General features: G+C 34.8%; 3 protein-coding genes and 1 long non-coding RNA gene across 6 annotated transcripts; 3 read left to right on the forward strand and 1 right to left on the reverse strand.

Annotated features, from left to right (window-relative positions):
• Positions 1-738: 738 nt before the first annotated feature.
• On the reverse strand, positions 739-4,376 carry LOC123194398. Its single transcript, XM_044607587.1, has 5 exons — positions 3,421-4,376; positions 3,021-3,073; positions 2,083-2,249; positions 1,848-1,999; positions 739-1,530 (listed from the first exon to the last, which is right to left on the reverse strand). Exons 1-5 carry the CDS (start codon positions 3,959-3,961, stop codon positions 1,076-1,078), a joined length of 1,368 nt encoding a protein of 455 aa, XP_044463522.1. The 5' UTR covers positions 3,962-4,376; the 3' UTR covers positions 739-1,075.
• A 727-nt stretch (positions 4,377-5,103) lies between these two features.
• On the forward strand, positions 5,104-11,057 carry LOC123195055 (serine/threonine protein phosphatase 2A 55 kDa regulatory subunit B beta isoform-like). 3 transcript variants are annotated; one of them, XM_044608633.1, is made up of 15 exons: positions 5,104-5,634; positions 6,037-6,545; positions 6,688-6,791; positions 6,907-7,005; positions 7,122-7,241; positions 7,516-7,725; positions 7,904-7,995; positions 8,101-8,219; positions 8,308-8,431; positions 8,572-8,695; positions 8,958-9,026; positions 9,477-9,568; positions 9,668-9,745; positions 9,935-9,999; positions 10,434-11,057. In XM_044608633.1, exons 4-15 carry the CDS (start codon positions 6,934-6,936, stop codon positions 10,574-10,576), a joined length of 1,308 nt encoding a protein of 435 aa, XP_044464568.1. In that variant the 5' UTR covers positions 5,104-5,634; positions 6,037-6,545; positions 6,688-6,791; positions 6,907-6,933; the 3' UTR covers positions 10,577-11,057. The 3 variants fall into 3 exon arrangements, with proteins under 3 accessions (XP_044464568.1, XP_044464566.1, XP_044464567.1); XM_044608631.1 differs by lacking the exon at positions 6,037-6,545; XM_044608632.1 differs by lacking the exon at positions 6,037-6,545 and having other exon boundaries at positions 7,516-7,722.
• Positions 11,058-11,475: 418 nt separating this feature from the next.
• On the forward strand, positions 11,476-13,904 carry LOC123195206 (NADH dehydrogenase [ubiquinone] iron-sulfur protein 7, mitochondrial-like). The gene is made up of 2 exons (XM_044608859.1): positions 11,476-12,044; positions 13,370-13,904. Exons 1-2 carry the CDS (start codon positions 11,641-11,643, stop codon positions 13,602-13,604), a joined length of 639 nt encoding a protein of 212 aa, XP_044464794.1. The 5' UTR covers positions 11,476-11,640; the 3' UTR covers positions 13,605-13,904.
• On the forward strand, positions 12,054-13,088 carry LOC123195208. Its single transcript, XR_006497399.1, has 2 exons — positions 12,054-12,690; positions 12,838-13,088. It is a non-coding gene; the product is annotated as an uncharacterized LOC123195208 (long non-coding RNA).
• Positions 13,905-14,471: the final 567 nt, after the last annotated feature.

The raw sequence follows: 14,471 nt of genomic DNA on the forward strand, positions 1-14,471 counted from the left end.
TGCGGTGGACCATATCACTGACTTTTCTAATCCATAGAAATTCTGAAAGTAAGCTCAAAATTATACAGTCGCAGTGTGGCAACGTTGACTGTCGCCTCGTAGCACCGACATAACACTCTTCAGCTCCGATCCAATTTGAAAAATAAAACAAGTGTACATGCAAATTATACGGCATGTCGTTTTTCCTTTTTTTTTTTTTTTTTAAAGATTTGTTTTGGTTGATATCATACGATTGTTCAAGTAAAATATGAAGTGTAACAGGAAGATGAAATATGAGCATTGAATAGCTTATACGGCATGTCCACATCAGCAAACATTTCGTGAAATTAAAGTTGTCGTGGGCTGCACGTCAAAGTCACTAACTACGTGACATTTGGGTCTTAATTAAAGTTTGCTTTGTTGGGGAGATTTGGTTGGTTGGTTCCTATCGATAAACAAATGTAGAGGCAGCGATTGTAGAGCGGAGTGGAGCTACTTGTCATTAACTTCTAAAACAAAATATATAAATATTTGAAAAATATATTATTATATAATTAAATAATTTTAAATTAAAAATAAAATAATATTTAATTATATAATTATATATTATTTAGATATCTATTCAAAATTGAATACATATCATATTAATTTTTTTTTGGGCTAAACTTTATATGTAAGGCCCAGCCCAAACTCAACTACTCCTCAGGGCAGAAGGAAAACTGAAGACACAGATTCTCTACTCGCTCATAGGAAGCTTGATTTAGGAAATAGATGCTTAAGAGAAATTGTCTAAACTATAACAACAACAATTCATACATCTAAGATGACAATCATCTACGTACAGCTACTCATACCATACGTATATAAGTAGGTGATAAGAATACGAGTCTTATAATAGAAAGAAGATGGGTTAGTCATCTTTTTAATAAGGATCTATTTGAACATGAATTCTTAAGTTTTTATCTGTTGATTATACCAGAGAAGAGGACAGCACAACCCATTATCTGTAAGGCTGCACTGATGAAAATTCCTTCTCGGTTAACTATCAATAAGAATAGAAATCCACCAGAGTATAACCGGTCCTTGTCAATAATCTTTATTGCTTCATGTCTTCCATATCTTCATCAGAGATTGGATTATCGACTTCACTTCCGCTACTCAAACCATCTTCGTTACTCGAAGCTGAAAATTCACTCAGAGAGTTATCATGAAAATTATACTTAACAAACTTAACTGGTATTTCACCTTCTATGTTTCTCCCTTCTTTGCGTTTCCTTGTACCATCAATTGCTGTTGATTTCATCATGCAAGTATCAGCCAAAAACTCAGTATCCACAATATCGACCATCTCCAGGTCACCATCATCATTCCATTGCCATCTCTCGTTATCAGTGTTCAAGAAGAGATTTTCAAACAAACTCTTATCATTGGGCATAATTACTGGGAAATCATACCCTACTCTGGACTTGCAAATTACAGTTTTGGCATAAATCTTGCTGATGTCAAAATCAAATACTCTTACACCTTGATCTTCAACAATTAGCAGCCACTCTGGAAAAAACAAAAAAATAAAATAAAATATATAAATATAAAGTACTCAAGGGAATACTTGAAGAACAACAAAGAGTCACACTTATCTAATTAATATGTTCTCTAATTTCATTCAATAAGCATAAATAAACCGACAGTGAAACATATGGATGTTTCTTTAGTAATTTACATGCTTCACATCAATAATAGTCTAATCGACACCTCTTATGTTTACATGGTTTGATTACAATCATAATCAACAACACATTGCAAAGCCTTTCTGAAACCCTACCAAATATGGTAAATGACCTGAAATTAAAGATAACAGAGGAACTCACTGATAAGACTAACAGGAGTGGAAAGATTTGGTCTGCTGGTTATTTCCCCCATGCCATTTTGATTAGTAACCCACGTGATCAATTGAGAAAGCAGGCAAGACTTGGAGAAAGCATTTATATAAGAAATGACTTTGGTGTGGTCACCATTTGCCCTGTCGCCAATTAGAGATTTATCAGATGAGATGGTCTAAGATGCAACGGTCGCATAGCAGCCATAATCTTCAGATTCTCATACCTCACGGACTGTAATGCATTGTCAACAACAAACAACCATCGCATAGCAAGAATTTTAAGGTTTCTGCTAGGTAACTGAATCCCTCTTTGAGAAGTGAGGAATGAATACTCTACAGTTACAACTACATCAAACAGAATGTGATGTAAAAGAACTTCATCTTCTGAAACCTGTGCCAACAAAAGATGCTAGAGTGGGAAAAATGACAATTTTCTAGCATCAAATGTTTTAACTGATTGCAAGCAATAGATTGTCCACTAATTAATACTTTGCAACTGACAGCCAAAAGTACTAGGAGGAGGTTGACTGCAATCAACGTCTTCAAAATGTACAGTAGATCAAAAGCTAAAAGACTATTGATCAGAAAAAAACTACATCATTGTGTAATAACAATGACTTTGATTGCAGTCAACCTCCTAGTTCCTTATGAACAACATAAAGTGGAAAGAATATCACATATTATAAACAGTAACAAAAAGAATTTATGGTTTACTAAACATAATCATGCCAGATAAGTCGTATAACCATGTAAGTATGGATGACAGTTCCATTACTTCTGATGCTAAACATATTGCTAATATCAAATCAAGGTTGAATAGAACATTTTGAGTTGAGTGACCTGAGAGGTAAAATGTCAACATGTCAGCTATAAGTGTTCACCCATCAATATCAACTTATGTATACAGTATGCATTTTGTACAATAAACATTGTTACCCGAACTTATGATGCATTACAAAGAGAACACAAGAAAGTGTGCAATTATATCCTACAAAAGGATATATAAGGCGGCGAACTGCTTTATAGATAAATCTAATCTCAATCCATTGTACTCTATACTACTTTGTTCTCTGAGGACTAAAATATTTAACTCAGCCTAACTATTTTATATAACAAAGTTAACTTAGAAGAAAGTAAATTAAAGCAAAAGCTGTATACTTACCAGCAGGGACATGACAGGCAGCATTGGCTCCATCAGCATCCTGAGAAGGATATCTGATATGCACCAAGAATAAATTATCATCGAAAAACATCAGTACAATCAAATGAGTAAATAATAAAACAAAGGCCATAGTTGGATTAGCATTAACTGAAAGAAATTCTACTTCAAAGTGTTTTTACAGGTTACTTGAAAATAGATCTGTGATACATTCCCTAATAAATACGAGTTTATGGCTACTCACTCTGGATGTCTAAGAGACACTTGCAAGTTTAAGAAAGTAAAATTAGCCTCTATATTCTATATAGTAAGGTTAATTTCAATAACTAAGAAGATTTCCGATTAACCCGAAACAAATAAATTGGATGTTAGAAAAAATAAAAAAAATAAAAAATCCACCCACCAAAAAAGTAAAAACTTCGAAACCCAGTTATGATTTGTAGAGCACAATCACGCAAGTCTTTCTCCAGTTCATCCCTCAAGGTTGGCACTCCAAACTTCAAGCATAACCTTAACAAAAAAGCTTCACACATCACAATTCCAGCTAAGTATCCAACTCTACACCCCGCACCAACACCATCACGAATTTTATCGCCCACAATTGGTAAAAACACCCTCAAGTCCCCAAACTCACACTTCTCTTCAACCCGATCAACAACCCACACATGCACCAAATCCAGAAAGCAAGTATTCAAGTTCAAACACTCCATTCTATCATCTAGTTCAGACTCGGTGCCACAACAAATACTAATGTAACTAACTATTCCTTCTAACAAACTCTCAACATCTCTCTTCGAATCTTTTTCATCAGTCACCATATGGTACAGATCATATATAACTGGACCAAGAATCGCAATTCTTTTAACAACGTTACATGAACTGGAACAAGAAACTAGCAACTGAAACAAGTCTTTGGTAGCCAAAACGTTTTTTGAAGAGGGCATAGATGTAAATTTGGTGGTGTGGAAAGTCAGTGCAGAGTAAAACCAAACCTACTCGAGTGAGGGATCGGGTAAATTTTGAAGTAAACGGGAGAAAATGATGGCAAAATTAGAGAAATCAGTGACGCCTTTTCGGAATTCGCATAAAAAGCGATCCACTGATTCTTTTAACATGGATTGAAAGTTATCAGACGATTTAGAAGTCGTGTAATAATTCATTTTGAGAGCTTACAAATTGAATGTAAAATCACTAGAAACTGTGCGATGGACTCAAGAGTTTTGAATTTTTATTGCTGAGATAGAATGAAGGCGAAACCCTAGTTATGCTGAAGAAGGTGAAGACGTTGGAGGTGGAAAAGGGGAGGGAAGGTTAGGGCAATTTGGTAACGGAACAATATTTTGAATTTGGAACCGCATTTTGAAAAAAATAAGTATTATTGGATAAATAAAAGTTAAAAAAATAATTTTACTCACTAAAAAATCTGGTAAAAAGGTAACAGTAAAACCTGACCCGACCCGTGCTATGATTATAATCTACGTCCCAATCTCATCCTGACGCTAAGATATAAACAAAAACATTTCATGTCCTTTTCAACCAATAAGAGTGTCACCTTCTTCTTTCAACCAATTTTATCAAAATTTACATTTTTACCTGTCGTGTTTGGCTTTAGCCGTATAATTATGTTCAACATAATTATTTTCATTAAATTAATATTTATAGAAAAAAATCAACCAATCCAATTGTGTAAAAATGAAGAATAAACTATATAAACAAATAAATTATATAAAATTATTTATAATAAATGTATAATTTAATTATTATATTTATAACTATTAAATTAGATAAATAAAATATTGACAAAATTAGGGAAAAGGCTTTTCATTTGTTTGGTCAAAAATCATTTTTAATAAAATCACCTATCATCAGTTAAGTTTGCGTATATTTGTGATATGTCTTCACTTGTAAGAGAAGACTCTTAATAAAGTTACTAAAAATATACATCCTTAATATTATTAACATGTAAAATTTTATCCACTTCCTCTGAAAGTTAAAATTAAATATAATTTATTTTGTAAGAAAATTTTAAATAAAATTTCCAAAATTTGTTTTTCTAGAGGGTAAAAAGCCAAAAGGCTACGTAGTAGCAGTTCCTGCTCCGTCATTATCTTCCAATGTCTTAAATAAAGGAAAAAGAAAAAGAAATTAATAAGTGTGTGTGAAAATCTCAATCGACGTTCAATCTTTGTCTATATCCAGCAAACGCGTATCTGTGTTAAATAATCTCATCGGTTTTCTTTTTTAATTTTCTGGAGAGAAAAATTGAAATCTCATTATCTATATATTTTTTTTTCGGAGAGAGAAAGTGGAGGGTGTGTGTGTGCACACGAGTGTGTGTGAAATCTGGCTTATTTCAGTTGATGTTATTATGGTGGATTAATTGGTAGCTTGCTTTCTTCAATGGAGGTTGATTTGAATTGCTGATGTGATTATCCAAGTGTCAGATCGATTCTGTGGATGTATTAAATTGTGTTTTGTAATTTTGTTTTATTTTTGTCAATTTGGTAAAAGCAAAAAATGAAAAACGGTGACGTTTCAGAAGGCGTGGCTCAGCCGCTTGAGTGGAAATTTTCACAGGTTTTTGGGGAGCGGACTGCAGGAGAGGAAGTACAGGAAGGTACAATCTTTGATTTCTTATGATTAGGTTTGTGTCTTTTGTTGTTTAGTTGTTTTGACGATTCGCTATTTTAGATATGTATTGAGAGATCTATTGTACGAGGATTAGATTTGGTAGTTAGTTTGGGTTTTAGAGTGATGGTAAATATGAGTCTACATTCTTAAATATTGTGTGAGCCGATCAGTTCTTAGCTCTTTTTAGTGTCATTTAGAATTGTGGGAGGATTATAGCTGAAGTTAGTAGCTGAGCTCTGTTTATGCTTGTTTAGATTTTTTTTTAACTGTAAAAATTACTTCGCGAATGTTTCATTTTATGATTACTAGCTACAAAATTGTGATGCTTTTATAACTTTTGCACGGCTTATTTGTATTACACCTGAAGTGTTATTTATGGCTCTGTCAGCTACTTCTGCATATTTGATTGTTCACCAAGCTTGTTGAAGGATTGTTACTTGTGACACTTGCTATCCAAATTGGTCTACTGAACAAGGGATTAGATATGAATTCTACATCCATAGTGGAGGATCAAATGATGCATGTTTAGACACACTGTGACATAGAAAACATCTCTTTCTTGCAAGTAGAAATGACGGTGGCTTCCATTAGGGCACGGGCAATTAACCACATTGTGTCTGTGACTGTGGATATCAGCCTGGATTAATTTTGCTATGTTTTGATTTTGTTATGCCATACAAGAGTGTTTTGAGTACGTTAAAACAAAGTTGTTGACCTTATATAAGACATCAAATCATTCGGCGTCAATCCACCAAGTCAGTAGAGCAACTGGCATGATATTTCACTACCTTGATGATCCCAAGTTGTTGAAAACTCAAACAATATAAGTGATAGGAGTCACAATGGGTTGAATCCAAACCTTTAAATAATATCAAATTGTCAAATGGAGAGGTCAAGGTAATATGGTAGCCTATTATCTTTTTCGTGTTAAGACTGTTTAGGGAAGAGGGATTTTTGTACTACTTGTTGTAAATTTGGTTCTGTGCATGTTTTTCCCACTCATTTGTTTTTCCCCGCCTGCTGGATTTCTTATTTGCAGTTGACATCATATCAGCCATTGAGTTTGATAGAACTGGTGACCATCTTGCTACTGGAGACCGTGGGGGCCGAGTGGTTTTATTTGAAAGAACTGACACACCAGATGTAAGTCTGTTGACTGCTGACCCTTTATGTCTTTTATGCCGTTTTGTTTTTATATTTCCCGTAATGTTTAGTTGCCAAAATGTTTTTTTAGTCTGATTTTATGTTATAAACTCAGCATGGTGGGAATCGCAAGAATCTAGAGATGATGGATTATTCAATCAGCAGACATCCTGAGTTCCGGTATAAAACAGAGTTCCAAAGCCATGAACCTGAGGTAGTTTTCTTTGTTAGCATTATGAATGCTCCTTAGATTTCTTGAGTTCAATCATTGGCTAGCTGCTGGTGTGTATATTATTAATTAACTTGTGTTTTCAAATCTGCTTGATTCAGTTTGATTATTTAAAGAGCTTGGAAATTGAGGAGAAAATCAACAAAATTAGATGGTGCCAGTCAGCCAACAGTGCCCTGTATCTTCTGTCCACTAATGACAAGACCATTAAATTATGGAAGGTAGGGAAATTCATTGAAATGAACCTTTCTACCTGTCAAGCTTTCAATCTCTATGAATGTAATGGAAAAACTGGGGACTTTGATTTTAAACTTTATACATTACAGTAAATGTACATGTGTCTTGTGTCAGCAGCGTTTTTCTTTACATTATAATGATTAGGGAGCATTAGAGTACTTCAGGCGTGGAAACTATTTACAGTTTTTAAATATATACAAACAAAAACTTTTTAAGCCTGTCAGTGTTATTGATGTGTCTGCATTTATTTTTGGACAGGTCCGGGAAAAGAAAGTCAAGAAAGTATGTGATTTGAATGTATACCCTGACAAAGCTGCAGGAAATGGTTCAGTTGTAGGTTCAAGTACATCAACAGCCCCCAAACCTTATATTGCAAATGGAGGATACAGTGAGAGACCCTTTGGTTGTTCGGGCAAAGACTTTTCATTTCCACCAGGGGGTGTTTCATCTCTACACTTGCCTGTGGTAGTTGTACTCTTATCTGTCTAATCATTTTCTGGCATTAATTTATGTTAGAAAAAATTATTTTCATAAAAAATCAAGTATGTTATTCCTTTCTCACGTAGTAAATAGCATGATGAACGATTTGACAACTTGGTATGATATTGCTTATTTGCAGCTCTAACAGGTTTAATATGATATATAGGTCACCAGTCAGGAGACAAGCCTTGTGGCTGGATGTCGAAGAATATATGCCCATGCCCATGACTATCATATTAACTCTATTTCTAATAATAGGTGAATTCACTTTCTTTCATGCATGTAGGCTCTACCCTTTTGTTTTGCTATCACATTTTTAATTTTTACTAATTATTGACAGTTACTTTGACTTTGGTTTTACAGTGACGGTGAAACTTTTATATCAGCTGATGACCTGCGAATAAATCTCTGGAACTTGGAAATTAGCAACCAAAGTTTTAATATTGTAGATGTGAAACCTGCAAACATGGAGGATCTAACCGGTCAGATTCTCAGCAATTTGAATGACAAAATAGACTGATGTAATTTTATAATGATAATTTATTAATATTTTTGAATTTATATACACAGAGGTGATAACTTCTGCAGAATTTCATCCCACCCATTGTAATATGTTAGCTTATAGTAGTTCAAAGGGTTCAATTCGTCTTGTTGACATGAGGCAGTCTGCTTTATGTGACACTCATAGCAAATTGTAAGTGACTGTTCTCTCATTAGTGGCCATGTTCCAATTGCTTCTGTGGCTGTCAATATAGCTTTTGATACTTATTTGATTTACTTGCATTTAATATCTTTCTTAAACTTTATTTCTCTGATGAGCTTTTTGCTATGCAGGTTTGAGGAGCAGGAAGCTCCTGGTTCAAGATCTTTTTTCACGGAGATAATAGCCTCAATCTCAGATATTAAGTTTGCCAAGGATGGAAAACATATACTAAGTCGTGACTACATGACTCTCAAGGTTTATGTGTGATGTCAATTAAAGTTTTTTTTTTTCCCCAATGAAACCTTTTGTTGTACGCAATGCATCTAGAAGTGATTTTATGTTTTCAATGTCAAGGATAGACTTCTGTCTGTGGTTGGGGGTGAGAGTGTTGAGTACATTGGAAGAACAGTTAGATGACAGCATGCAAACTATTACCCTCTTGTTTTGATTATGATACACTTTGTATATTGCCATTGTTGTGTTCTCTAACCTTTTTCTTTAATTACATGGTTGACAGTTGTGGGACATAACTATGGATTCAGGTCCTGTTGCAACTTTCCCAGTTCATGAATATCTAAGACCTAAGGTGAGATATTCTTCAAGAAGCGACTTGTGGATTTTGATAGCGTTTTCAGTGTGTTTGGATTGAGAGAACTGATTAGCTAAGTGAAACAAAGAAGATGTATATTAGTACCAAAATTAAAAAATATTGAAATGAGGGAAAGAAAAGTTAGAAAAGTGACTTCTCTGACCTCACTTTTCCGATCACTTCACTTTCTCAAGATTTGAAGTGAAGCAAAATCACTCATTGCATTCTTTAATTTGCAGATGTGTTCCTATAATCATGAATAGTGATGGGGAACACATCTTATCATCATAGAATCACCATCCTTCTCTTTATTTCTCTGGATATTTGAACTTTCAATGAGAGATTTATCCTCTTTCATCACTTCCTCTGGGGATTTGCCAGGTACATTTTTTTATGGATCGCACTAAAATTTGTAAATTTTTTTCTCTTTGTGGTGACTTTGTGCAGCTCTGTGATTTATATGAAAATGATTCTATCTTTGACAAATTTGAGTGTTGTCTAAGCGGAGATGGACTTCGAGTAGCTACTGGTTCCTACAGGTCTGCTTTAAATAATTTAACTGTCTTTTTTATGATCATATTCCTTCATCATAATGCTTTTACCTGTATGTGTAATGTCATGGTTTTATGTGGTTTCAGCAACCTGTTTCGTGTGTTTGGTTGTTCTGAAGGCAGCACAGATGCAACTACCTTGGAAGCCAGCAAAAACCCCATGAGGTATGAGAAATTATGGAAGGCTACCGGTTGTGTTTTAACAATTTTGTTGGCTATGGAGATGGATCTCTTGATACTTTCTCTAGTTTACTTAGTTTTGTAACAGTGAAAAGTCATGTTGATTGTCTGAAATAGCTGTTTGACTATATTTCTTCCATTCAAATGTAATTTGTTTATGTTCTGCATTTTCAGGAGACAAACTCAAACTCCAAGGCCTGCTAGACCGCTGGGTTCTCTTTCTGGTGTTGTCAGGAGAGGTATGCTTGCTCACATATTACTGGGTGAATTTTGTATGTTATCAAAGTCTGGAATGCCTTGTTATCAAAGTCTCAAAATTTGTATCCATTGGGTGAATTTTGTTTTCTCTAATTTTGTTATCCAAAATTTGGGTTCCATCTACAAGTTTCAATTCAATATTATTTTTTAGTATTTATGATTTGGTAATAATAACTGAATTGGTTGAGTCGATATGCTACAGTCCATAATTTACTCCTAATATTTTCCAGTTAACTAGTTAATTTTGAATTTCGATTTCAATATCATCTCATTGATTCAATTCTACATTATTGCGGGACAAACATTTTGGTTTGAACAATTTCTGAGCTCGGGAAAGTGATCTATTATTTTCTGTTAGTTTGCACAGTTTAATGCGCATACTAAACATGTGTTTGCATATTTCCTCTTGTCATAGTAAAAGGCGCGGATAACACAGGAGTCGATGCAAATGGAAATGCTCATGATTTCAGCATGAAGTTGCTACACTTAGCTTGGCATCCATCTGAAAACTCAATCGCCTGTGCCGCTTCAAACAGCCTTTATATGTATTATGCATAAGGTTGGTCGGGGAAAACGACAAGGGCAAAGGCTTTTGTGGTTGCTTCCGGTGAAGCTGCTTCACTTTCTTCCTGAAACAGTGATGTGGAAGTTGCACAATATCAGACTTCTGGCTTTTGGCAATATATTATAATCTAAATCATATCCTCCAACACCAGAAAATGAACTAAATAGAAAAGCTTAAAACTTCTACTTGCAGGAAGGCTACACCCACTGATTATATTTTCCTGTAAGGAAAGAAGGAAACAAAGAAGAATTGTTCTTAAATGTGTTTTATTTAGGTGAAAGAAAATGTGCTGGTATTGGTAGCTTCTTCCTAAAAATCACAGAGCCATTTGAGGCGGCCTTTCACCTAAAACTCGGGGAAAAGGAGTTATTGTGCATCAATTCTCATCGATAATGGCCTTCAATCTTGTATCATTTCAACCCAGAAATCATTATTGTTATTTATATTCTAACCATTTTTTCCCCTTTTGACATATTTTCCCGGTTAACTTTTTTCTTTGGTTGTTGCTATTTCACTCAAAACTAATGTACAGTGGGATTGGATTCAAGCTGAATCATATTTGGAGAGAGCTAAACTTGAACTGAGCTTTGAAAAAAATGATTAAGATAACATTGTTTTGATGAATATTGGTTAAAACAATATTATTTAGTCTATTTGAATTTAAAATGTTTTAAATTCGTAAGTTTAATAAATTAAATACCCTTAAAACTTGAGTTAGAGTTCTAATTTTAAAACATTTTACTCTCAAATTTCAATTTGAGTTTGATTTTATTTGAACGAGGTTTAATTTTTATTTATTCCAATTAACTGCATTTACAAATTTAAACAAATTTGGATTAAATCTGCCTGTATATTTTGGATATTTAAAATTATTTCTTGTTATAGAGAAAGATAGAACAAAACCCACAAAATGGGAAATGGAGTTTTTTGGTTTTTTAAATAATCGGTTTGGACTTCCCGTCAAAATTTCCCAGTCTCTAGGTTAACGGAGAGCAACTGCCCACCTTCTCAAGTCTCTTCAGCCGTCCAATTCCCCTTTCTCGGGAGAATCTCAGCCATGGCTATGATATCCAGAAACAGGGCCACGCGCCTCCCTTACCTCCTCCGTCAATGCGCCGCTTCTCTCCACACTTCTCCCTCTCTTTCATCTTCGTCCTCGCCCTCCTCGTACTCTCGTCCCTCACCTCCCATGCTCTCACCCTTGGCCCAGCCCCCTGCTCTGTCCAAGACGGCCGAATATGTCATCTCGAAAGTGGATGATGTCATCAACTATGTGCGCCGTGGCTCTATCTGGCCCATGACCTTCGGGCTCGCCTGCTGCGCCGTGGAGATGATGCACACTGGAGCCGCTCGTTATGATCTCGACCGTTTCGGTCTCATTTTCAGGCCCAGCCCTCGCCAGTCCGATTGTATGATCGTCGCTGGCACTCTCACCAACAAGATGGCCCCTGCTCTTCGCAGGTATTTAATATTTCCTTCTCTTCTCAGGGTTTCTTGTTAATAAATGGTCAAATTTTCAGATTTTTTTGTGTGCTTCTCTTGTTTATAAAATTTTTGGTAGATCAGTACATATGATGCTCTAATTCATTCCTATTGTTGCTTTAAAATCATTGAAATGAATTTTAAATCTCAGCTTTCTGCTGTCTTTATCTTCTGCGTTTGGACGGACTTAGATTTATATTAGTAGATTTTTGTGGTGTGTAGTTGTGAGGGTTAGTGGCTGTTGAAACCTTTCTTTCTTTTTTTCATTGAGCTGAGGTAAGGGGTTGGGGTTCAGCTTTAAAGTGGATGCTGGGCTCTTGTTGTAAACGGCGTTAAATTTTTTATGGTTAATGGCTGTTTGTAAGACTGAATACGTTGGAGTTGTTTGTTTTTGTATGAGAGGCTCTCTTGTGTTCTTAATTTTTTTCAGTGTAGATGTCAGTAGTAGTTAGGTATAAGCAACTGATTTTGTAAAGATTGGAGGATTACATGTTTTAGAATTACAGGAAGAAGACATGGGATCAACTGGTTTTATGAGACTGTGAAGAGAACTCTGTTGACAGGTGAATCAGTTTGAATCTATGGTTACACTAAAAGCTAAAGCTGTTCACAGGAACATTATTCGGTTAAGCACTGATAACTTTAATTACTGATGCAAAGTTACAATTCCCTGTTTCTTTGGCAAAGCTTGAGAAACCAAGTTGAGTTTGCACAAGCTCATGTAGAATACAAATTTTGGGCTGGATCTGATTTGCTTGGTTGTTCTAAACAGGGATTTGGTGAAGGAGCTTAAATGTGGATTTCTGAGGAATTTTATTAGGAGAAATGTGAGTAGGGGAAAAATGCTATACTTAAGGGTGGAGTGTGGAGAAATCATGTGCAACGTGGTTTGCTATTTGGGGGTTCCATCAATCATTGATATGTATCAGTTTTTTTTGTTTCCAATAGTGCAAACAAATACGCTTGCTCATTTGTGCTGTTATCCACACTTCTTATGGATTATATGATTGTCTGTTGCATGTACTGACTTTTCTTTAGTGCTTTTTTCATATATCGTCTTGCTGGTGGTGACAATCTTCGCTGCAACATATTTTTAGCTTGGAGTCTTTTACTTCAGGAAGATGTGTTAGATTCTTAGTACTTATTTGTGTTGAATTTCTTCTTTCCCACTGAATTTGAAAAACTTCTCCAAAATGCTTGTAGTAAAGATTCAAGCTATTTTTGTATTAACTTGCTCAATCTTGTGAATATATATGGTTAAAGACAGTGAAGTTCATTTGAATTTCATGTCAAATTTCTTGCAGGGTCTATGACCAAATGCCGGAACCAAGGTGGGTCATCTCAATGGGAAGCTGTGCAAATGGTGGTGGATACTACCATTACTCTTACTCTGTAGTTAGGGGTTGTGATAGGATTGTCCCTGTGGACATCTACGTTCCAGGTTGCCCTCCCACTGCCGAGGCACTACTCTATGGCATTCTCCAGCTGCAGAAAAAAATCAACCGACGCAAGGACTTTTACTATTGGTGGACCAAATGAGGACATCTCAAGTTGCTTCTTGGCAGTTTTGCTACACTCTCATGGAATAATAAATCCAACTATTTTCTCTGTTCACTGGTGCAATGTCATGTGAAGGGAGAGATATGCTAAGCTGTTTTTGAATATACATCAATCATCCTAGGAACCTTTTGTGTGGTATTACTCCAATAATTTTTGAGTTGGACCATTTATTCTGTGCAGTGGCTTCAGTCCCTGTAAAACTATTTGACAGGCTTGAACTTTCCTTTCTTTGTTGTCCATTTATGCAATTGTTAAAAGATGCTTATGGCTTTTGTTCAACTTGGATGCAATGCAATTGACGCGGGCTTTGATTTCTAGTTCTGGCATAGCAAATGAAAAAGGGATAAAAGCGCTTACTGAAGAATTCTTGTGCAGGCTTTGATTTCTATGTAGGCGTTTTATAAATTTTAGTTTTAAATTCAAATTATTAATTCAAATTGAATTATTTTTCATTTAAATTAAATTAGAATCAAGGGTGTTTGAGTTTGAATCGGTTTGTATTTACCTTTTATGATTTGTTTTTGGTGGTAACATGTTGTAGAGTGTTGGACCTGATGATGCGGTTAAATCAATCAGGCAAAAGATTTGAATATAAATCTCACTTATATTTTCGTGTATAAAGGTGTGTATGATTCAGTTTAAACAGTAAAAACGAATCATATAATTTAAAAATTATTATTTGATTTGTAAAATTGTTTGACTTAAGTTAATAGATTTTTAAAAAACAGTTTGAATTGCAATTTAGTTGATTTTTAAATTGAATTAAACTTTTTTTTTAAATATATAATTATATATGAAAAAAAATTTCAATAATCAATTAAGTATATAATTTTTTTTCATATTTAT

Source organism: Mangifera indica, chromosome 13, assembly GCF_011075055.1.
Source record: "Mangifera indica cultivar Alphonso chromosome 13, CATAS_Mindica_2.1, whole genome shotgun sequence".
In the NCBI taxonomy this organism is placed as follows: domain Eukaryota; kingdom Viridiplantae; phylum Streptophyta; class Magnoliopsida; order Sapindales; family Anacardiaceae; genus Mangifera; species Mangifera indica.

Bases quoted from the DNA above. Each gene is read 5' to 3' on its own strand.
- LOC123195055 (XM_044608631.1), top strand. From the start codon at position 5,535: ATGAAAAACGGTGACGTTTCAGAAGGCGTGGCTCAGCCGCTTGAGTGG. The intron at 8,696-8,957 runs GTTTATGTGTGA...CATGGTTGACAG, and splicing joins GTGACTACATGACTCTCAAG to TTGTGGGACATAACTATGGA. The intron at 9,746-9,934 runs GTATGAGAAATT...CTGCATTTTCAG, and splicing joins GCCAGCAAAAACCCCATGAG to GAGACAAACTCAAACTCCAA.
- LOC123195206 (XM_044608859.1), top strand. From the start codon at position 11,641: ATGGCTATGATATCCAGAAACAGGGCCACGCGCCTCCCTTACCTCCTC. The intron at 12,045-13,369 runs GTATTTAATATT...AATTTCTTGCAG, and splicing joins ATGGCCCCTGCTCTTCGCAG to GGTCTATGACCAAATGCCGG.
- LOC123194398 (XM_044607587.1), bottom strand. From the start codon at position 3,961: ATGCCCTCTTCAAAAAACGTTTTGGCTACCAAAGACTTGTTTCAGTTG. The intron at 2,250-3,020 runs GTAAGTATACAG...TTGTTGGCACAG, and splicing joins TGCCTGTCATGTCCCTGCTG to GTTTCAGAAGATGAAGTTCT. The intron at 2,000-2,082 runs GTATGAGAATCT...AATTGGCGACAG, and splicing joins AATGCATTACAGTCCGTGAG to GGCAAATGGTGACCACACCA.